This window comes from Megalobrama amblycephala, linkage group LG16, assembly GCF_018812025.1.
Source record: "Megalobrama amblycephala isolate DHTTF-2021 linkage group LG16, ASM1881202v1, whole genome shotgun sequence".
In the NCBI taxonomy this organism is placed as follows: Eukaryota; Metazoa; Chordata; class Actinopteri; order Cypriniformes; family Xenocyprididae; genus Megalobrama; species Megalobrama amblycephala.
Window position 1 is genome coordinate 15735 of NC_063059.1, and position 25652 is coordinate 41386.

General features: G+C 37.5%; 1 protein-coding gene across 1 annotated transcript; it reads right to left on the bottom strand.

The window, feature by feature from the left end:
- Window positions 1-934: 934 nt before the first annotated feature.
- Window positions 935-23374, bottom strand: LOC125249461 (interleukin-1 receptor type 2-like). The gene is made up of 12 exons (XM_048161765.1): window positions 22911-23374; window positions 22544-22619; window positions 11697-11961; window positions 10403-10565; window positions 10142-10319; window positions 9958-10020; window positions 9787-9852; window positions 8258-8451; window positions 5983-6144; window positions 3111-3325; window positions 2709-2842; window positions 935-1815 (listed from the first exon to the last, which is right to left on the bottom strand). The coding sequence occupies exons 1-12, from the start codon at window positions 22926-22928 to the stop codon at window positions 1676-1678; spliced, it is 1674 nt and encodes a 557-aa protein (XP_048017722.1). The 5' UTR covers window positions 22929-23374; the 3' UTR covers window positions 935-1675.
- Window positions 23375-25652: the final 2278 nt, after the last annotated feature.

The following is a 25652-nucleotide window of genomic DNA, read 5'->3' on the forward strand; positions in this document are numbered from 1 at the left end:
TTAAAAAAATTTAAATAATATAAAAATACAAATATTTTCCTCATATTTTGATGGTTTAAGGAAAATTGTTTGCGATTAACAAGAAACTCTTGTTTGTATTTGCTCTTGTGTACTGTATGCTCATTTTTTGTGCTTCCTTGTCTTTTGTTCATCATCTGCACTTTATTTTTCATGAAGCATTTTGTTTCGTGTCAGCTGTGATGAACAGACATCCACTCTCATTACGTGTGTAACAGAGGCCAGACTCTGAGAGTATTGCATGTAAACCACTGCACACTAACGCCTGCTAGAGAATGAGGTGTTTAACATCATTGGTAGTGCATTCGCCTCACACGCCAGCAGCGATCGGGCCAGGGTTCGAGACCGACTCAGAGCAGGGTGGTTAGGATTGGAGTGTGAGTTTTGGAGGCGGTGCAATGAAGAGAGGGGTGTGTTTGTTTGGGTTGATTTCAAATATCAACAGCACCTTTAAATGTATTAAATGCATTAAACATTAATTATTGTTTAAGTAATATTTATTACATTTATTTAAAGTTATTACATTTCTTATTAGGGCAGTTACAAAAAGAATTGACAATCAAGTTTATATCATTTTATCAACTCCATGTCATCATATAACTCCAATACAGCATATATTCACTGGAAAGCGTGTGTCTCCTCTTCTCTGCTGCCATCTTGTTACTCTTAACCAGGTTAAGACACCTCTACAGCTCTCCTAAATAATTTAGGAGCTAAGACCTAGTCTTAGGAACCTTTATGAATCATACTTATTTTTAAGTCTAGGAATAAGAGTAAAATTATGTCATTCTTAGAAATTTGACACACTTCAGACTTGAGCAGCTTCATACATTTAACGTCTACCAGAGGGTTTGAAGTCTGCCCAGATGAAAAATAGAAAACAGGAGGCGAGAAGAAAAACCCAAGGCAAATGAACTGGTTGTCCCACGAGTCTTTATAGATGGTTCGCACAATATAGCACACTTCACATACATGCAAAAGAGCGGGGATAAACAGGAAAAGAAAGCACTCTGATAAACGCTACGAATCAAAGTGGAAAAGTAACATTATTACACTGTAACATCAGTCAGTCGTCACACGAGCATTCTCTATCAACTCAACTCAACATGAGAACAGCGTGCACACTACAACGTACGCTATAGAAGAACGTATCTTAAAGGCACATCAACATTAACATCATGAACAGTATTTAACAATTTAGGTGGCCGTTACAACATACGGGCCCTGATTTGGACTGACAATCTGAACAAGGCCATATATGAACTGAAAAGAAGAATTTTCCAAGAATTGACATGTCGAATAAAATCATTTTCTATTTTATTCTATGGCTTCTCATGAGTTGGTGTTTTCACACAAAAAAGAAAAGACAAAAGGTCTGCACAGATTTTACAATGATAGCTTAAGTAGAGGTTGTAAGGATTCAAGTGCAGATTTATTTAAAAGCTATTTGTAAGAAAACAAGGAACCAAGTCTTACCAATGTGAATACAGGACAAGACCAAACAAGAAGTAAAGAGACAGGAGGGTATGTACACTGGGAGCAATGATTGAAAGAACTAGGAAAATAAAGCATAATATCAATTCAACACAGAAGATCAACATTAATAAAACATGACAAAAATATTTGCATTGTTAAAGATGTAAGGTGGAAGCCATCTTCAAATGGTGCTGTCCTGTCGTGCCTGAATGTAGTCCCCTTGTTTCTGTGGCTTTTGGCACAAATGATACAAGAAAACACACACCACGAGTATAAAACAGGAGGCTATAGCAGCTATCACCAACCACAACGGCTCCGAGTCTACAGAAAGAAAGAGATATGGCATACAGTTAGATTAGCAGCATTAGTGGAGCCTCAAGCATTTAACATTTTAATAGTCAAAAGAATTCAATACTAAAATAAATACATGTTTATTTTTGTACATATATAATATGACTATACATGTCTTTATTCATGTGTAATATTTCAGATATTTATAATTTCTTTCTAGAACCGGCCCAGACATCAAAAAATTACAACAGCATGACCAAAACTCATGAATAAGGAAAAATCCAATATATATAGCGAATCTCAACTGCTTGACTGCTTTTCTCATTGCAAAATGTAAAATATATTATCGCCTGGCTCTGCTAAATATAATTAAGGCATAAAGATATTTACATTTTATAAACATTAACATTATGAATTGCTGTAAATCTGCTTCAAAACAAAGTGTGAAAAACTATAAACTAATCAATTAATTTAATAAACTCAAAAACATAAATTGTATACAAACCTTAAAATTGACCATAAGGCAGTTCTAAAGATCACATTTATAAAAACCCTGAAAGACTTCAGGCTCTGAATATGTGTGAAAATACTGACTGAAGTTAGATGTGCAAAAAAAAATATTTCTTTGTAATGTGTTACAACACTGATGGCATTATAGAAATACAGTCAGCCATGATTCATTTATTAGTAAGATTAATAGATTAATTTATCAGAGAGAATGTCCAATAACAATGTGGTTACCACAGTAAAGTGACTGGAATTTGGCTGGTCATGTGATCAAAGCAGAATGAGGCAATCCGCTTGTGTAGAGTAAAACAGCTTTGATTTGGCTACTGAAGTGATATGTGAGTGTACATAAACCTCAAACAAGCACTTTAAAAAAAGAGAAGCATGCAATAGCCCTCTGACCAAAGGTTACTCACCTTCTAGTTTAATTTGAGCGACAACTTCCTGTTTCTGGTCTTGGTTTTGACATATGCACTTCAGTTCTGTCCAATTGTCCTCTTGCTGAAGCTCAAGGATAACCAGCTGCACCTCAAGATGGTTTCCTGTGATTCTGAAAACACATAATCTCTGTGTGATGATAATTACACTTAGTAGTGAGTAATGAATGAAAGTTTCTGTTGAACTGACTTCTTTCTTTTGGTCTGAAGTTTTCTGACACAAGATTTAAATGCTGCAATAATTAAAAATAATAATAATCGTATATACTCTTCTTCACATTTAGCTGCTAGGACGTACATCAGCTTCTCTGCATCGGCTGTGAAGGAGATCCCTAAATATAATTTTAAGAGGTGTGTGAAATGGCACAAATGATATCAGACATGTGGACTGGACTGAGCATCTCTCCAGGGTCTTCTCCTACGGTGGGGTCCAGCATCCCGACGACCCTCCAGAGCACAAATGATTTGGGGAACGGATGAATGGCTATCAGACACTGTAATCTGCTCTGGCCCACAGCCTGCTTATTGTGGTGATGAGATGCATAGTAGACTATCGCAGTGTTGTAGTACTTGAGACCAGACTCCCAGTCTAACTGCTAAATAACCAGGACAAGACCATGAAAACATGGTTTGGGTCTTGATGTGGTCATGCCGTTTTTAGATTTAATGCTCTGTACTCTTGTGTCTCTGAACTGGAGCACACTCTGTGTGTGTTATGGAGGTTTGCATGATGCTGATGTGAAACCACATCCTAAAGGAAAGCATATTTACACTGAATCACTCAGACACAGGTCTCTGTCTAGACTCAGACTGGTCGTGGCCACTCTCATGACAGCTGTTTCTGTATCTCTTTTATTTTACACTGCAAAAAATGCTGTTCTTACTTAGAATTGTCGTCTTGTTTCTATTCCAAATATCTAAAAATTTCTTAGATCAAGAAGCATTTTCTTGACAAGTAAAAATTATTTTCTTGTTTTTAGGAAAAATAAGTAAAAATTAAATAAGTTTTTCCTTAAAACAAGCAAAATAATCTGCCAATGGGGTAAGCAAAATAATCTTAATCCAAACTGAAAACAAGATTATATCGGTTATTTTTGGTTTGATATAATATTATTTTGCTTACCCCACTGGCAGATTATTTTGCTTGTGCCCTCGGTCCGCCTCCAAACGAACTCTGGTGCGGTTCAAATGATAACGCAACACGGACCATATACATGTAAACGAACCAAAAACAGGAAGACGAGACCCTAAAAAAGGACAGAATCCACACGCATATTGCTTTTTCTCATCATAGTCGTGAGTTTGTCCATCACAGGCATCAGACGCGCGTCTGTGTGACGGAGGGATTCCTGACGCTGTTTTGACTCCTTCACATAGGCCTGTTTTATAAGCTCTTCACGAGTTCCCAGCTGGCCAAAATACCATCACATGCAGGCTACACACACACAACGAGCGCATTTACCTCAGCACACAGCATTGATTTGATGTTCGGTAAGTTCCGTCTCAAAATATATCGAAAAAACCAATCGTGTTGTGAATGTGTCCCTATGCCTTTAGGTTCGGTATCTTTTGGTTCGGTGATAAAATTGCCAATGTGAACGCTAATCGGATGAGGACTAAATTATACTTTTTCTTTTTTGGTCCGGACCAAATTAAGCAAACGAACCGAACTACAAGTGTGAACGCACCCTAAGTAAAATTTGAAATCTTTAATATTTGCGTAACATGTGAAATGGAGATTCTTAAGTTAGCACTGTTCCTGTGCCTGATTAACCGCGTGCAGCTGGCGGGGAGCAACACGCTGATATGCGCGAGGCTACACCTGTTATCTATGGTGTATCGTGGCTCTGTTGAGGATCAACAATTTCTAGAGGCCATAAAGGATATAAGGCGAGGACCCCATCCTGATGGATCAGCTCTGAAAACAATGATGGGCAGGAATGGCACATAATTAATAGGCACTTACTATGCCTATTAATTATGTGAATATTTTTTTTAGAAGATTTGCCACAGGGATTGGCATTCTTAACTGTAACAGTGTAGGTCAGACCATAACACATTGCTCCCCAATTACTTTGACAGAGTCTGATCTGGTTGCTTCCATTTTTAAGATAAAAGCTGGTAAAGCCAGGGGCCAGATGGAATGAGTGTTAAAGAGTTGCTGTCATCAGTTGATGTATTAACAAAGCTTTTCCAGGCTCTGTTGCATGTATGGAAAAATGTGTGATAATCCCAGTACTGAAGGGGCCTTCAGCTTGAGTTGTAAATGATTTCCCCCCAACAGCCTTAACTTCTATGGTATGTAAGACCATGGAAAGGATTATTGTTACAAATCTGATGTCGTCTGTACGTTTAAGGTGTGATCCTTTACAATTTGCTTACAAATGAAAAAGGGGTACTGATGATGCTGTATTAACTATGATGAATTATGTAACTAATCATTAGCAAAATTCGAATGCATATGTCAGAATCCTATTTCTAGATTTTACTACAACATTTACCACAATGAGGGTTGATATTTTGTTAGAACGGCTGATTAACTATGGGTGTTAATGGGTATTTGGTATTGCGGATTAAAGACTTTTTGTTGCAGCGTACAGAGAGGGTGTGGTATAATGGTCAGATGTCATTGGTAATATGGGGGTCCTCATGGAATGTTATATCGCCCGTATTATTTTCATTGTATATTAATTATTTTAGGAATTACACTTCTAATTTTAACATTTTTAAGTATGCAGGCAATATGGTAGGACTTATTCAAAAAGCATAATATTAATTATATTAATAATATTAATAATATTAATTATATTTCTAAAAAATGCATGCAACACTTGTTTTTAATACGAAGAATAAGTAGGTTTGTAGTGAGCCAGAATATATTGGAGATTGCTTAGAAATCATTGGTTGAGAGTGTGCTGACCTATAATGGATCTTCTTGGTATGGGCACCTGAGTTGTAAGCAGAAAAATAATTTGGGAAGGGCTACCAAAAAAAGCTATCTTTTTTCTTTTTCTTTTTTTCTTTTTTGTTGATATGCCTGTGACATCATCATTATTATTATTATTATTTATTATCAGTATTATTATTAAACAGTCTGTTATGCCTGTGAACGTAAACAGCAGGGACAGAAACCGCATGAATATTAGATCTGTGGCTCATTCCCTTCCTGAAATCTGAGCCACTGCGTTATGTAGAGACTGTTATGTTCACTCTTACATCCAACAACAAAACATAAAACAGCTCAACTGCTCACCAGACATTCTGACGCTCCAGCTGCTCCAGCACAGAGACGACGGCGGACAGTGTACGACTCGCTCAGGGCGGAAACGATGCTAATAGGGCAGAGTCCATCAGCAGTGGGCGGGGCCTGTGACGTCACTTTGCTCAGAATCTGCGAACGGCTTGTTCTGAGACACTGCTTATGATTCATGGGGATTAACAAAAGAGTGGGTGGATTTTTATCATTATAAGGTAGTTGTGAACACACACTGCTGACACACATTTATGTTTAAACACCTTGTAAAAGTGAATTTTGCATAATAGGTTCCCTTTAAATTTATTTTAGGCTAGTAGTTTTAGCAGTGGTGTCGGAATTGTGAATTTTCACTGGTATCTAAAATTTTGGTGTCATAACTTTCATGGCTGGTGAAAAAGATATTTATGGCCAGTAAAGTTTCTTATGTCTTAAGTTTCTTAAAGGGTTAGTTCACCCAAAAATGAAAATAATGTCATTTATTACTCATGTCGTTCCACACCCATAAGACCTTCGTTCATCTTCAGAACACAAATTAAGATATTTTTGATGAAATTCGATGGCTCAGTGAGGCCTGAGCAATGACATTTCCTCTCTCAAGATCCATTATGTACTAAAAACATATTTAAATCAGTTCATGTGAGTACAGTGGTTCAATATTAATATTATAAAGTCACGAGAATATTTTTGGTGCACCAAAAAAAACAAAATAACGACTTATTTAGTGATGGCCGATTTCAAAACACTGCTTCAGGAAGCTTCGGAGCGTTATGAATCAGTGTATCGAATCAAAGTCACGTGATTTCAGCAGTTTGGCGGTTTGACACGCGATCCGAATCATGATTCGACACAAAACGTTTTTTGAGGTAGACGTCACCTGACCTGTTGAAAAGAAAGAGGCTGTACCCTCAAGTTATCATAACACATCTGCTCCACGAAACACAAAACATCTGTTAAATCATTTAGAAAAACATAGAAAATGAAAATAAAAAAGAAGATATAAACATTTTCCAAAGCTGAGGGCGCAAAACATCAGATCACTCTCATTGAAAACCATCCATCCATTCTCCAAACCACCTGTCCTGTGTGGGGTCATGGGGGTGCTGGAGCATCTCAGACACATCCCTACTCTCACTTCCTCCTAAGATCTTCAGTTCGGCTAATCTGCACGTCTCTGGTTTGTGGAGGAAACAGGAGGACGCACAGGAAACTCATGCCAACTCTAATAAATCAGATTAATTTATTAGTTTAAATAAATATTAGTTTAATTAGTTTAAATTAAAATTAACATGAGTTTAGTTGACTAATTTTTATCGGTTTTATTTTGAAAAGTATGTCACAATATAAAGATTACACAAAAAGTGTTTGTAAAGAGATCTGTATGCATTAGCAGAAATGATCATCATCATCGGTGAATCTGGCCAATAGCGGAGCAGCTGCTCGAGCAGCTCTGCTCTCCAGTCACTCTCGCGCTTCTTATGATGCTCTCTGTTGCAGATGTGCGAGACTGACGGTTTAGATAAAGGGATTTGAATGATTAAAAATCAATTTCTAACCTGATTAAAATATTGAATTCTTCTGCAACAACATAAAGATACGCTTGGCTGTTTTCAGGCATGTAAGTTTGCCACAAAGCAATCTGTTAACGACGCAGTTATGATGTGGTACACAGTAATAATTCAAAAGGGATTGCAAACCAACAAAGATTTCTCATTGTCCAGCTGCTCAGTAAAGTTTCCATCCCCAGATGTGAAGCGATCACTCTCTTGCTTATTAGCACATTAAAGGGAAAATTTACACTAAAATGAAAACTTAGACATTATTTAGTCACCCTGATGTTTTTCTGAAGTGTTATGACCTTATGACCTTTGTTTTAAAATATATGTCCTGCTTGTGCTTGTTGGTACAATGGTAGTAAATGGTGGCTGCAATATCTCAAATAATTATCAAGCGTTTGTATTTAAAAGTGTCTGCTAAATGAATAAATGTATTTGTACGTGCTAAACTTTCCAAATCTAAATATGTTAAAATATAAATAGTGCTATTGTGCATGGACAGCTGTGTAACGGCGACGGCAGGTCTGATCATGGTTTTATCTTAGTCATATCTGTTCTCCACACGTCTGTAACTGCTGCTGACCCCTGCCTGACCACAGACTCGATTCTGCCTCACTAAGGTGAACTCGCTGACCTCTCTCTCATGTGCTCTGGACTGTTTGCTGTCATCTTCATTTGAATCCGTCCTTTTTTCCAATAAACTACATTTTTCCTCTCACCCTGTGCTTGAGTCCATTCCTGACACAATTTCCAAGTGGATCGCTGCAGACATGAATGTTACCTTTTATTTTAAATGCACGTCCCCCCAGGTGAGAGTTTTCCACGGGATGGCCATTAACCAGCCATGTCACATCCGTGGACTGAGCTGACGGCTTTCCCACAGACACCGTGCAGCTGATCTCCAAACGTGAGCCTGAAGGTCAGCAGAGTCATTGAGATTGGGTTAGCTGTTTGATAATCACTATATCACAGTGAGCAAACAAACACTGGGCCTCATTTACTAATTGTGGGAATGTTTTAGCAAGGTTTTAGAATTAACTTCTGCAACATAAATTCAGAAGCTGCAATTAACAGTGAATGAAATCGAATATGAGCAATGTTTGCTTTATGTCTATTTATTACTCATAGTAGTCTGAATAACTGAAGTCCACCGTCATGAAGGACAAACCAAATCTGTTTACTATAACTTTACTCAAAGATTATATTAACACATGACCTTGTCAAATACTTTTGCTAATATCTTCATTGCCTTCTTACTACATGTTCCCTGTGTTTGCCCCTGGTGTTGAAGTTTTTCCTGTTCCTCGAGTCATTCTGAAGTCCTGTGTAGTTTTTAACTCCCTGATTGTCCCCAGGTGTGTCTGTAAGTCTGTTACCCTGTGTGTGTGTCAACCCCAGTGTTTCCTGTGTTCATTGGCAGGTTCATTGTCATTCTATGTCTATAAGTTGGTGGATCCTCAGTTCAGTTTCTTATGGATTTATTCTGTTCGGTTCCTTGTGTTCTGGTGTTTTCATATTTGTTATTTCATTATTAAACTTTATTTTCATTTGAATCCAGCTCACCCTCGTCTCTGAGTTTGCCCAGCATTACACTTCTATGATCAGTAACCGCTGAGGATTTATTTGAATGATACGCACATGACATGCAGGACAAAAATGAAAATTGTGCACACGATTTACTATTTCCTTCCCTGATTAATAAATCATGTGCACGATCATTTTTTCCTGTATGTTGTCACACGTTGTTGCAGCAAAGGATGAGATGTAGGATCTAATGGCAGCAATTTACAAGTTTTAATGGACAGAACTCAGAATCACCAGAACAGGGAACAGAACATTAATATATAACATAACAGAGAACTGACCAAGAACAGGCTGAAACACAGGCTTAAATACACTGAACAAACAAAGGAACTCAAACTAGACACACCTGAACATAACTAAACTCTAAACATGAACTAAACAGAACAAAACTCATGTCCAGGGCTCTGTAGAATGAGGTTGTCATATGTCCATTATTATGGTGTAAACGTGTCCCTAAACAGCGTGTAAAATTACAATACAATTGGCTGATTTTTTTTTTTTAAGTTTCATTTTGTATTAAGTACAGTGCATTTTATTAAAATTATGCAGTACTGTCATACTATATTATGGACAGTGGCATGAAAAGTATGACCTTAAATTAAACATATTATTTAAACATCTGACAATAAACACATAAATCAATATGTTAGCAGTGTGGACTCACCAACATGACTTTCAATGAAGGATCCGTTCACAGGAAACACAATATAGGGGAATGAATAACTTGATGCTGTGTGAGTATTAGGGAGTAAAATTAAATTGTTATTTTAATCAGTTTTAGATCAGTATGTTGGTTAAATATTTATATAATTTAAAAGGAATCTGTGATACTTGCATGTGAAAGCATTGAGATTGTTAGAGGTGACAACTTCTGGTGCGGCACTTTCTGATTCTGGGGCTAAAGAAATGTTAGAGTCATCATTTGTTCAACTGTCCAACAGGTTCAGAAAGAGAGAAAAGTAGCATGCTGCTCATATAACAGTGGCACAACATCCATATGACTCAGGGAATGTATTTACCTGACACTCGAACTCTCCAGGTCCGGCTCACGTTGTATCGGGTATTGTTGAATATCACATTTAGCCTACAGGTGTAGAAGCCCTGATCTTTCACAGACATGTTTCTGATGGACAGAATTATGCCACTCTCTATTGTATACTGTCCTCTGCCAACAGGGAGCGCTGTGCTCTGAAAATCCTGTGAATTTAAGAATACAGCCATCTTAGAAACATTTTTTGTCATTTCAGTTGGATTATTTATTTACATGTGTAGTGACCTACCTTGTACCACATAAGATTTTCTTTCCTTGTGAAATATCTCAAATGGGGACAATTAATTTTTGTATCTTCTCCTACATGTGCGTTGTAGGTCATCATCGTGTTTGGCTCCTCTGCCTCGTAAATCGTTACAGAAATACTCCCAGTGAGACAGAAAGTGTTGCTCCTGAGTGAAAAATGCATTATTGACTATATGTAGACTAACTAAAACAAATGTAATCATTTAATTCAATTATCTAAACCATTTTAAAACTGTAATAAAAAAACAAACATGCAAACACATTTGCCGATTGTGCTGGAGTTTCTGCTGGATTTAGTGCATAAATCATAGTGTTTCCATATTACTACATTTCATTCATATTTCAAATCCAGTTTCCAATAATGTTTCCTTCACACCTTTTATTTAATGATTAAAGCTTTCCATAGAGCAACTTCCATACTAGATTTATTTTCAACTTTCCAGCATTTAGGACTATTCAGTTGTGTTCATAGAGGGTTTAGGTCCCGTCCTAATCAGACACACCTGTCTGGAATCAAGTAATATTATTAAACAAGACCTTGATTCTGTGCTTCATCAGGGTCAGAACTAAATTCTGCAGGTCATGGACCTCCAGAAATGGTATTAAATGGTCTATAGATTATTCCCCAGTTTCACAGATAAGGCTTAAGCCAGTCCTAGACTAAAATGCATGTTTGAGCTGTTTTTACTGAAAGCAACTTGCCGAATGACACTGACAGATCTTAAAATATGTCAGTGTCATTGTTTTGTCTTAAGATGCACACCAGTAATGTTTTTTTTCTAAAGCATGTTTATAAAAGCCACTTAAATGTCCTAATTGAACTAAGGCCTAACCCTGGCTTAATCTAAGCCTTGTATGTGAAACCGGGCTTATATTTAATATGTCAAATTCATTTGCATGTTTATTTTTTGCATAAATCACATCAAACATTTTAAGAAAATAAATTGCTCTTATAAATATAAGAGTGGTGTGAAATACATCAGACTGATAGTTAGAGTTAAGGAATGCTGGACTCATATTTCACCCCAAAATCAAAAGTTAAAAAGATTTTTTAACATTATTTTTTGACATATTAACATTTCTATTTAGCTTTCTGTAAATAAAACATGATATATTAATAATAATATGTCATTTAAATGATAAAGTGTGTTGTAAAGTACTATTGTAAAAAAATATTATGGTAGTATTTGTTGAACTGTATTTAATTTATGTTGATTTCCTTCCCTGAATTTAAATTGAGAAAGTAAACAGGAATTGAAGAATGAATGAGATCTGACCTCAAAGTGTAGGTGAATGTCCCGGAGTCTGACGGATGAGATGGAAGGAGCTGGACGCCGCGCCCGCTCTGCTTCACCCGATCCCGGCAGCTCTTCAGACTGCTCTGGTTCCTCAGGTTGGTGTGATCAATGTGGAATGTTGAGCTGTGGTCCACTTGTAAATTCCTGTAATTAATTGCATCTTCAAGAAATGGGAATCTGATGATAACCGCCTCGCCTTGAACTTGATATTCCGGGATCTCTGGACCCACAACCTCACAACTACCTGAACCAATCACAGGAGCTTATTAAACAACAGAGAATAGTACTGTTATTGTAATTATGCAAGCAGAGTATAAACCCCTTACGGAACAAAAATATATGGGAATATACTGCTAAATATATGCGATATATTACATAATACATTTCCATATATGGGAAACTAGTGCTTATATTTTTCAATATTCTGCAATATATGCACTGAGCATGTATGGCTATATATTGATACATGTAAAATATTTATAAATGAAGACAAAAATAGCATTACATTCATAAAGTTTTATCCTTTGTTATGTGAATGTATTGTACACACACATATACACACATTCATGGAATGAGTTACAACAGACTTCTAGTTCCCAGCATGCTTTGCTTCTGACTGTTAAACGAGAGAAAATGTTAAATTCAGAGCTAATTCATGTGTTTTGCTCAATATTGATATAAGAGGAGATCTGTTAGTGTTTAAAGTTGTATTATTTTGGAATTGAAAAGGTTTTCTGGTCTGTGTGAGTTTTCGGGGTCATCACTGTGCTGAAGCTATAGCACAGTGATAGTCTCTCATGTTAGTACATGCAGGTGTGCTTTTGTTAACTAACTTGAAAATATGAAACATGTAAAATGTAAATAATTATAAAATATAAGAAATATGTTACACAATATATTTTACCATGTATGTGTTTATACTGCATAAGTAAATATATCTGCAATATATTATTCATGCAGTACCATATCTGATCACATATAAATCTATATATTATGAAGTATGTTACTGAATATAAAATTACATACATTATGATATATTAGTAAATATATTCTTACATATTTTTCAATAAATTAAAAGTGGCAATTCCTTATGTATTATTCAATATATTGTAATATATTTACGCAATATATTTTTTCTGTATATTTTCAAATATACTGTTAAATCATGTAATATATTGATCATTCATATATAGGGAAATATATTTTCTTTCCATAAGGGACATCACACTTTACTGAATTAGGACATTTGACACTGGGGTATTCAGATGTCTGTGTCACGTTTCTGCCCACTGTTGTCTTCTTCCACTCCCCACCAGAGGTCTCTGTTTCAACATTAAGACTTTTTCAGTGCACACACGCAGTCACTTCACTCTGGACTACATTTCCCACAATCCCTCACCTAGGAACCAATCATGCACTCACACCTGTTTCCTATCAGTGACCCTTTATAAGCTACACTCACACACACACCCATTGCTGAGTATTGTTTAGCCCTGTATCCGACCTTGTCGCCGGGTTTCCTTGTCCTAGTCCAAGTGACTTTCTGCAATACCAGTTGGAGTGAAGCAGAGCACACATGATTAATCTCCTGTTAGATTCAGCAAGATGTAGCCACAGCCATATCACCCTGTAACCCAAGACTAGTTGCCCACTGAAGCTAAGCAGGGTTGAGCCTGGTCAGTACCCGGATGGGAGACCTCCTGGGAAAACTAGGAAGCTGCTGGAAGAAGTGTTAGTGAGGCCAGCAGGGGGCGCTTACCCTGTGGTCTGTGTGTGTCCTAACATCCCAGTATACAGGGACGCTATGCTCTAACAAGCACCATCCTTCTGATGAGATGATAAACCAAGGTTCTGACTCTTACCAAGTTTCTAAATCCCATGGCACTTCTCATAAAGAGTAGGGGTGTCATGGCCAAATTCCCTTATCAATCATGGCTTCCAAAAATCCCCATCCACTGAACTGACTCCATCTCTCTCTCCTCTTCACCTATAGCGGGTGTGTGGTGAGCGCACTGACGCCGGTGTACTGTGGCTGCCATCATAGTATCATTGTTTTTAATATTATATCATTTTCTTAGTCCATCCATTGAAAACCTATAGGCAATCAATAATTTCTTCTAAAGAGATCACTTTATACGATGACAGATTTTAATGTCGGATTTTATTCATTTATAAACTTTGCTCAATGTCACTCAATGTATTTGTGTTTTTACAATGGGCTATTTTTGTTGCAATCCACAAGACAGTTTGATTTTAAACAGTGAATAAAAAAAGACAAGTAAACAGTCACCAATAAAACAAATTACTAAGAATAGCACAAATGAATATAGCAGAATAAAGATGAAAATAAAAATAAACTGCTTAAAGTTTTTCAGGTAGGTCTAAGAGTAGTAGGGCTATTCAGGTAAGAAATACTACAGAAACTGAATGAAGTAATCAAACGTAAAACAGCTGGATAGTCCTCATTGTAAAAAAATTACATACAGAAAAAAAGTTGTTAATCAATCAAGAGCAGCAAGTGATTTTCTCTTTGTCTTTTGTTGTTTGATTAACATTAACAACATATGGGGCGCTATAATACACCCAGTGCAATGCGGCGCCAGGCGCGACACAAGTGTTTTTGGCTAGTTTCCGCCCAACGCAGTTATCATTTTCATGTCCTGTGCCATGTTGTTTAAATAACACATGCATTTAAAATAACAAACCCCCATGGGCGTGCTGGTCTGAGAACGAGGTGTGTTCAGGCGCATTGTTGGCGTGTTGCTATTTTGAGGAACTGAAATTGACCAACAAAAACCTGCTCTAAAGTTAATGACGCAGTATTTTTATTTAAAGAGTGTGTTAGTAATATGTGGGTGCACAACGTCCATAAACTCTGATTATTACACACACAGGGATGCGCAGCAGCACACACACATGCCTAATATTAAAAATCAAAAGGATTACAATGTAAAAGATTATTATTATGTGCATAAAGATAAAAATGCTTTGGTGGAATCCGACTTATCCCATAGATGGTCTGCTTGCGCTTTAACCTCGAGCACAAGCAGATCCGTTTCATCGCTAGCAAAGAGTTCAGTTTTTCCTCTTGAAAATTACACCATATAAATAGTGAATCCGCCATGACTCGAGCGCAACTGGCTTTTAAAGGGAATGGGAGATGAGACTCTGGTTGGTTTATTGCATGTTACGCCTAAAACACACCCATGGCTCATAAAGAGAATAGGGACAACCCTTTTACACCATGCGCTGGGTGCACCGACCATTTTTCCTCTCCAAAAGTGGATTTGAACATGTCCTAAGTGCACTTGTGCCGTGTGCTTTAGACCATGTGCTTAGATCGTTAAAATAGGGCCCAGAGAGTGCCATGATTATTAAGCTGCTTTCACTTTAAGATCTGACACACATATCCAGTATACACAAGTTCTTTCTGAACTGTTTGTCTCACAGTTGTGCTTATGTGAATACTCAGCCAGACTGACATTGTAACAGTTGTAATATTTCTGTGTATTTGACGGTTTAACCGCATTTGGCACTCACATACTGTATGAGAGGCGGCTTTATGTGCACACTTTGGATGTGAGCATGGGAATAAAAATTATGCTCAATCCCTGCAATCCTGCACCGAAATTCAGACCAAACGTTCTCATGATTTAAAGTGAAAGTGAAACGTGACATGTGAAGGCCAATTATGCTAACCCATTTGTCCTCTGCATTTAACCCATCCAGTTAGTGCACACACACGAACGCACACACACACACAGCAGTGGGCAGCCATTTTTGGTGTGGCGTCCGGGGAGTAGTTGGGAATCACTGCAGTAAGTGCAGAATAAAAAAATGCTATATAAATTATAAATCGTTAGTTCACGTACAGTAGTAGTTTATCTTTACAGCCAGCCATGCATCCATTCTCCAAGCCGCTTGTCCATTGTTGGGTCGCAGGGAGGCTGGAGTCTGTACAGAAGGCAGGAAAACTCCCTGGATGGGTGAACAGTCTATCACAGGGATAGCACACGCACACTAACACCTACAGACAATTTAGTGTCTCCAATTCACCCATGCTGTATATGTCTGGATTATGGGAGAAACCAGAGAACTTGCAGGAAACTCATTCAGACACGGGGAGAACATGCAAACACACTCCAACCCTTTTCAGTTCAGCCAGCTGGTCACCAGGTGAAATAGCTCTGTAGTAGCCTGTGTCTTCCTTGCCGTCAGGGTCCTAACTTCCCAGTTGGTGGTTCTCGCCATGTGGACCACAAGACTGGGACTCAATTATAAAAATAATCTTCAGAATCAAATTCAAAGAATCAAAGGAGTAAGTTCCAGAGAGATGCAGTCCAATTAATATAGTCATCAGAAGAGCCTCAATCCACTGGTCCTGTCCAATCTACAGTCTCTTTTGTCGTCATTGGTTCTGCCCAGCTATAAGTCTCCTTCATTGCTAATGGTCTTGTCCAGCATCCCTCCATCCAGTTCCTCAGCCCTACCTCCACTAGCTCCTTTTTTCCTTTGGCTCCTCTTTTGGTGGCTCCACCCAGCTTCTCTGATTTGTCTTGGGCTTTCCGGTCTCCAGCTCTGCCTCAGGCCTGAGTCCGATCCTGAGTGCTCCAGCTCGGCCCATTGACCAGTTGGTTCTGCCTCAGCTCCTCCCTGTTCTGTTTTGGTTTTGTTTTCACTGTTCTGATTGCCTTAGTTCTCGTCCTGGTTTGTTACTATGGTTTCTGATGAGTTTCATACCTGTGTGTATAATCCCTTAGTTTTCCCTGTTCGGCGTTGTCACTTGTTTATTCTCTGTGCTTAAAATTCCTGATTACTGTTCTTTCTTTGTCTCGCTCGTTTGAGGATTACACTACTAGGGGTGTAACAGTAGATGTATTCATCCTGAACCGTCATGGTACAGATGTCACAGTTCAGTGCATACAATCAGACAACAAATACTGTCAGTTACAGGCGATCCAGAAGGGGGCATGCACAGTAATGCAATGCTGTTTGCTAACCACCACAACAGGAAAAAGAGCAGAAGAAGAAGAGACATTTGATGAACAAAGCAGCAGCTAGACCATATTAGCTCAGTTCTGCATTGGCTTCCTGTTAAACATCGTATAGATTTTAAAATCTTGCTAATTACTTACAAAGCACTAAATGGTTTAGCTCCCCAGTACCTGAGCGAGCTCTTAAAGCATTATAGTCCTTCACGTTTATTGCGATCTCAGAATTCAGGCCAGCTGATAATACCCAGAATATCAAAATCCTTGATAACGCAGCCCTGACGTTTCATACACATAACACATTATCTGCTATAATTCAAATCATGTAAATTGTTAGGCTGCAACAGCCGGAAACGGGAACACTATCCCCTGCGAAGGCATTTCCCTTTCCTTTCCCTATGTATAGATGAAACGTTATCAAAATTATTCCAGTTCGCATAGATCCGCGGACACAACTAATTTTTCTGTATTATGTGGACCAGACAAGTAATTTGGCAAATATCACTTTTTTAAAAAGACCAAACACTTGCGCACACACACACTCAAACACACAAACCTATAGACTAAACACGTAAATGAACAGCAAGAATGCATTAAAGGTAGTCTGTCTTCAGTAGGAAAGGTGTCATTTAAGCAGCCCCTAAAGTAACAATTAACCATTTTTACAACAGAAGTGATTCAATCAAAAAACAACTTTAGCTCGATACAGATTTTCCTACTGTCACTGTTAAGCTGCTGTGAAACAATATGTATTGTGAAAAACGCTATATAAATGAAGATGACTTGACTTGACTTGACTATGCACCAACCCAAATGTCCACAGTTTCCATTAAGGCCCCACATGGGTTAGCCCATATGAAATGAACACTGCTCAGTGTGCACACTACAGGCTGTTGAATGAAACACAGAAACATGCTGGAGTTAATGAGTGTTACAATAGCTGGTTGTGAGCATTAACACGCACGACGAGGAGGATAGAAGATTTAATCCACAAGGAAGGTAATCCACAGACAGGTAAACGAGGACACAACCACACTACACATGACCGATACCGGACCACAAAAAAGACTGAAAACACAGGGCTAATATACTCAGGACACAGCTGGTGGTGATCATGAGGTGATCAGTGACTATGGGAACAAACTAGCAGTGCTGTATAAAGTACTCGAAAACCATACTTGAGTAAAAGTATAGATATCTTACCAGAAAATGACTTTGGTAGAAGTTAAAGTCACTGTTTAGAATGTTACTTGAGTAAAAGTTTTAAAGTATGTGATATTTTTTGTACTTAAGTACGAAAAGTTTTTTTCGCCAAAAACAACCAAGGCAACGTAAAAGTGCATTACCAACGCCGACAGATGAAAGGATTCAATGGAATCAATTCAATGGAATCAGTTCAATGGAATCAATTCAATGGAATCAATTCAATGGAATCAGTTCAATGGAATCAATTCAATGGAATCAGTTCAATGGAATCAATTCAATGGAATCAATTCAATGGAAAGGATTCTGGAAGAGAAGACAATGCTGAATAAAGTCGTAGTTTTTGTTATTTTTGGACCAAAATGTATTTTTTAAGCTTCAAAAACTTCTAACTAACCCACTGATGTCACATGGACTACTTTGATGATGTTTTTATTACCTTTCTGGACATGGACAGTCTACCGTACATACATTTTCAATGGAGGGACAGAAAGCTCTCGGACTAAATCTAAAATATCTTAAACTGTGTTCTGAAGATGAACGAAGGTCATACGGGTGTGGAACGACATGAGGGTGAGTCATTAATGACATTATTTTCATTTTTGGGTGAACTAACCCTTTAAATCTCTCAAGATCTCACCAGAGGAGGATTAAACAACTCCATAAACATCATTACCAGCTTCATTTATTACTAACCAGATTGACTTTATTTACAAAAGTTGTTATTGAGAATTACGAGAGGTTTAAATGTTGATGATTTGTTGAAAATAATAGTTTGGCTTGATGTCACCATTATCAAAGTCACTGTTTGCTTCAGTTGTGCAGTTTGACTCGTCTTTTTTAGTGTTCGTTTTTCTCTGGCTGCTATAGCTGTTTGTTAAGACAGGAGAAAATCTGTTTAGCTGCTTGATGACAAGAATATAATAATCACATAGTCACTTAATTCACTGATCTAATGACTGAGCTTTATATGAGTGAAGTGTTGTTAACTTTGTGCTGGATCTCTTCTAGAATTACAACAACAAAGCAGTTTTAATCAGAACATCTGAATGAGTTTTAAAACACGTTGTACACTAAACACTTTTAAACTCCTGTTAGATTTACTCACACGACTCAGACATCAAGAGTCAGCATAGGAAACTCAATAACGGTGACATGCTTCATGCCGCTATGCATTCTGGGAGCCATAGAAGAGTTTTGTATGAGGCACCCAGAATGCACTGCGGCATGAAGCATGTCACTATTAGATAGCCTACAATAATTTTCTGACAGTGTCAGAAACTCACATCATCATCGCACAGTGTGTTTGCTGCTACGACCAGCCAATGAAAACGACATGGCGCTAAAACTTAAAACTGCTAACCTCAAGCTCTTTTCCCTTCTTCTTTCACTACTTCCTTTTTTTCAGCACACATAAAAACTACAACTGGCAAAGTGTGATTCAACATGGTGTTTTGTTTACCAGTAGCGCATGCTGATGACGTTTTATCGTGCATCATAGCCCACGAGTCCACAGGTGTCATCACTGTACAGCCTGCATGCATGTCGTAGCCAAGTATAATAGATCATGTCGCACAGTGTGATTTGAATGATCTTGCAGTGCCCAGGATTAAGGCTGTGGCTGAAGTCAGTTGTAGTTCTTGTTGTTCCTCTGTCCTTCAGTGTTTCTGCTCATTATAACCTCATTATCTCATTAACTCCAGCATGTCTCTGTGTTTCATTTAACAGCCTGTAGTGTGCACACTGAGCAGTGTTCATTTCATCTGGGATAAACCATGTGGGCCTTCATGGAAACAACAGACAAAACTAGCTGTGCTGGCTGGGACGCTGAGTTTCAATTAATGTTTGTGACAAACAAACTTCAACGAAATGAAACCAGGATTGCATCCTGTTTGTTTTCTTTATTTTATAAAAGCACAATTTTTAGTTTATATTGTGTTTATTTGTCTTACTCTTATCTGTATACCCATAAATGATGGAGTATTTTAATTTGTTTCTGCTGTTAAAATGAGACAAAATCATTTGGTTATGTGCTGTTTTGTGTCAATTTGTGATTTCCTGAAAAAGCATAATATTCAACTTTGTGCATTTGTGCAGAGACAGTGTAGGCCATGAACAACACATTAATCAAATGAATATGTTTGAAAATAGCCATTGCATCCATTACACTGGCTAGAGTGCATTCTGTGTACTGCTTAGTGCTGATTACACTAAAGGAGGCTGGGCGGTATTACCTCAGGGGGGAGTAAATGCCACCAGGTGGAACACACTGTCATTTGAACCACTGTCTGCACAAGATGAATGAAATAACCCTAGCATTGGGGATTTGTTGCTTTTTCCTGTTACTTAATCATTTTCTTTCTATATAGTCAACGTTTACAAACAAATTTGTCATATTTAAAACATTTGATTCAATCACCAGGACATAACAGTACGATCTTCCTTAAATCATTCTGACGATCAGCACTTTGAACAGTTAATTCGATAGCAAGCAATGCTACACACATTTCAAATAACCACTGTTGCAGAATTAAAGATGTTACAGTAATACCTGCTGTAGTTGCCACATTACAACATATCTAACTTATGCAACTGACACATCTAAGTTTGAAATTCTTGGAAACACTTTAAAAAATGTTTCATTTGTTAACATTAGTTAATATATTAACTAACATGAACTAATCATGAACAATGCATTTGTTACTGTATTTGTTCATCTTGGTTCACATTAGTCAAAAAAATACAGCAGGTCATTTTTTGTTCATGTTAGTTTACAGTGCATTAACTAATGTTAACAAACACAACTCTTGATCTTAATAATGTATTAGTAAATTAATATTGAAATGAACATTAACAAAGATTAATAAATGCTGGAGAACTATTGTTCATTCTTAGTTCATGTTAACTAATGTAGATAACCAAGGAAAAAACTTTGTAAAGTGTTACCAGATTCTTTAATGAAAAGAAAGTTCAAAAGAACAGCATTTATTTGAAATAGAAATTTTTGTAACATTATAAATGTCACTTTTGATACATTTAATGTGTCCTTGCTGAATAATAGTATTAATTTCTTTCATTTCTTTAAAAAAAAATTGGTAGCACTTTATTTTACAGTTTTTTTCTGGTACATATATAGTAATTATGTTGTACATACAGGTAAAAGAGTGGTAACACAAGGTACTTACCTGACATGTATGTACATGGAAACTAATAAGAAACACTGCTGTACTTTCCAATGGTACATACAAGGTAACTACTTTGTACTTATAGACAAGTGTTGGGTAATAACAGGTGCTTACTTACAGTGTCCGTATATGATAACTAACAGACACATTAATGTACTTACTAATGGTATGTACACAGTAACTATGATGTACTCACGGACAAGTGTGGACACAAATAACGGACACTTACTTAACTACAAATGTGTGAAACAAATGTGATTATCAAAATGATACACTGCACTAACTATACAGCACTTCATAGTGTTAATACTTAACAAGTAGTCCTTTTAAGCAAGGCTTGTGACACATGACCACTGAGTATCATCAAAATACCCCTATTGGACCAATCGGTTAAGTGAATCATTATCCAGTAAAGATTAGGCAAGTTAAACTGCAATAGTATATAATCCAGTACTCAAGACCATGCTTACCCCCCCCCCCCCCCCCTCCCCCAATTTAGCATTAAGAGATCATAAAACACTATATAAAGTACATACATAGTGCAGCAAAACAATTACTCTATTTCTTGAGAATTTTGTTTTTTAAATGGCATCAGTGAGAAAACAACACTATTTGGTAAGCCTCTGTTTTGTACTGTTGTTAACATGCACACACTGTAATTAAGTGTCCGTTATTTGTGTCCACACTTGTCCGTGAGTACATCATAGTTACTGTGTACATACCACTAGTAAGTACATTAATGTGTCTGTTAGTTATCATATACGGACACTGTAAGTAAGCGCCTGTTATTACCCAACAGTACAAAGTAGTTACCTTGTATGTACCATTGGAAAGTACAGCAGTGTTTCTTATTAGTTTCCATGTACATACATGTCAGGTAAGTACCTTGCGTTACCACTCTTTTACCTGTATGTACAACATAATTACTATATATGTACCAGGAAAGCACACGTACTGTAAAATAAAGTGCTACCAAAAAGTCTTTCTGACACCAAACTTTTGATCAGTGGTGTATGATATTACGAAAGCTTTCTATTTCCAATAAATGCTGTTCTTTTGAACATTCTATTCATCAAAGAATCCTGAAAAAAATCACACTGTTTTCAACATTGATAATAATCATAAATGTTTCTTGATCATCAAATCATCATATCAGAATGATTTCTGAAGGATCATGTGACACTGAAGACTGGAGTAATGATGCTGAAAATTCAGCTTTGATCGCAGGAATAAATTACACTTTACTATATATTCACATAGAAAACAGCTGTTTTACACTGTAATATTATTTTTCAATATTACTGTTTTACTGTATTTTTAATCAAATAAATGCAGCCTTGGTGAGCAGAAGAGACTTCTTTTAAAATCAATTTAAATCTTACTGATCCCAAACTTTGTGTGTGTGTGTGTGTGTGTGTTCTGTAGTGTTGTATAAACTCATATTTACCTTTCAGAGCCAGTGCAGAGTTAAAGAATGATCTCATGGAAAGTATGACAATGTATGTGCCAAAATCAAAGAGACGCTATCAGGAAACATGACAATCAATACAAAAACACTAACAAGAAAAACTGTTTAAAAAGATACAACATAACACCACCATTAATATGAATACATGTTGATCTACAGAATCTAAAGCATATCTAAATTCTGTAAACTCTAAATACCCCAATAAATGATCATAGTGATTATAGGCAATAAGAACTCTATATTCATAAAATGTGTATCTTTGAACTCAACTCATCTCTGCATTATTTAATAATATATATGCTATAAATATGAAATATATAAAGACATTCAATATTTAATCTCTCACCTGCCTATGGATGATCATGATGATGGTGATGAACGATTATATTAAATTTGAAGCGCTTTGCTGACAGAAGTACAGACAAAAGCACATGGATAAGCAGTTGACAGTCCTCCGTGTGTCTGTTTTATGGTCAGGTTATGGGGGAAACCCTAATCCCATGCAAACAAAGCTTCCTCATCAATAAGTGGAAATTCCACATTTCCAAATCAAGTGCTGATCAAACTCACCTCTCCACAGAACATGTAGATGAAGACAAAGACCTGCACAGACATACACTACCGTGTGTTTGCTGGAAATGACAGTGTAAATCTTGCTTCAGAAGCGTAAACAGACATATACTGTTATGGCACATGACAAACTGTGTGAAATCACACACACAAAACAGACAAAGCTGTTGGACAGATGTGTGTGTGATACTGTGTATTTGACCATATAGTAAGCTTGATTTATGAAAAGGACACTAGACATTTAAATCTCAGGTGATTTGATCACAAGTATAGACGGTATTCATGTTTATGTGTACTTCATGTGCTCTGTCTGACGCAATCATGATGTTCTAAAACAAATGCCAATGTTTGCACATTTTGGGGAAAAAGAGGAAATTGATGACATTTGCAGTTCCCCTACAGACATCTATTATATACATACATATATACATATATAGTTTTTATATGTAATTTTAGAATAATAGAATTCCATTATATGAAATGAAATGTAATTTGTTTTTAGAAGAGGATTATTATTATAATTATTAATTAGATTAGTCTATTCTTCAAAGACCTCGGTGAACGAAAAGCCCTCAACCACCCATTCACATTCGTTATTTTAGAGAGACAATTAAAGTATATGTTTTCACACAAACACTCTTATGTGGACTACATGCAGGCAACATGACGTAAAAGACCTCAATGTTGTCACGTTCTCCGCTGAAGTGTGACAATAGTAGTTGTTCCCTTTAAATAGCCGTTACATAAAGCTGTCACGTTCAGTGTATTTTTTGACATCGTCACTTTTAATGATTATTCATTACATGACATTGAATCAATCTCTTGTCCCGTCATCAGTTTTTCAGATGTCGTAACCTCACATAGTGTAATGTACTCTTCAGTCCTCAAGACAGAGACAAGATTGCATGTGAAGAGATTTCAAAGTCTTCTTGCCCCACATGTGTGGTTAGTTCTGACCTCTAAATGGTCATATTCATTTAGCTCCTTCCTTTCTCTATTTCAGCTTGAGCTCTACCAGCGTCATGTTCAGTTTGGTCTAACTTTTGTCAGTTCTCATTTCTGTGCTTTTGTCATGTTTTGTTTTGGGTTTTGTTTTTCCCTGCTCCTCATGTAAGGGTTAGGGTTAGGGTCATGGCCACGGAGGCCACTCACAAATTTTCTGTGCCCCATGTCAGGGCTAGGTGGACTGCCCGGGTCTTTGCTCCAGCTGGGTAGTTCACATCTCCACTGGCCTCACCACGACCACCTGATCCTCCATGGTGTACCCCTTCACCCTTTGATCCAGGCCCGCCTCAAGCCCACCCAGACCTCTACCACGACACACACGGGGATAATGAAACACTCAAACATCTCTTCTGGAGCGGGATGGATGATATCCTCAGCCAGATGCTGCTGTTGGGGGAGGACCAATGTCCTTTCGCCGAGTTTGTAGACTGTAGGATCCTTCCTCACTGTGGGAGTCGTCAAGGACAACAATATCATCTCCGACTCCATGGCACATCTCTGCCTGCTCCAGACAGGACCCATCGGCCTAGCCTGGAGTGTCCTGGACAGCATGTGAGATCTTCTGCCGCAGACCTGACTTTGATGCCCTAGCCCACCATGGATATTGAGCCAGAGCCAGCCAGCTCTTTCGGAGCTACAGCCAGAAGCCACCTCCGTCCCTAAGCCGGAGCCCATCACCAGGTCCATCTCAGAGTCTGCGCCGGGGGGTAGTCGGGAAGGCTCAGATCATTACCATACGAATAGTGTACTGTCTGTAGGGTCACATGTTCGCATTAGCGTTAATGAGGTCACACACATTGATGTACTACATCCCCTTTTTTAAGCGTAGTATCAAAATACACAACAGGTGTAGACTCTACAGCTGCATTTACATCAGAATTCTTCTTCACAATGAACATTAGTTTACTCTTCTTTTTTAATACGTACCTTTAGTAGAACAACAAAGGTATTTTAGATCTGAAACAGTAGCAATAATAATAATAATTTTATATATATAGATAAATTAATGAAAGTTATGTTTAACTTAGATAAACAATGAATGCAACAGTATATCAAGCACTTCAGTCCTTGTATTTTGGGTTATGGCGAACAGTACGTCCAGACCGTGTCATATAACGAGCGGCTCTCAATTGTACATGTGTCTGAGAGGTTATTTGACCTGTGCTTATTTGTGTGGGAACATCAGGTGTCTTTGGAATTGGATTATTGACTTTGGCTGGAGCATGGATTACCTAGTTTCCATCATACTGACTTGGCATAGGCTCTTTCACAGATAGGAGGTGTCTGCAGTTTATCCTATATTCCTTTCCTCCAGACAGGATGATTAAAGATCTTGATTCATAGCAAACTTCCTTCACCATTCCTTTGCTGTTATAACCATGTGGGCTTTGCATCCTCACTACTCACCCTTTTGAGAGTGCGCTTAGTTGTTTACTGATTTTATTGTAACTGTACTTTTGACACAGTCTTTTCTTTGTGAGCTGTGCATGAATCTCTTTGGAGGTTCCAGAGG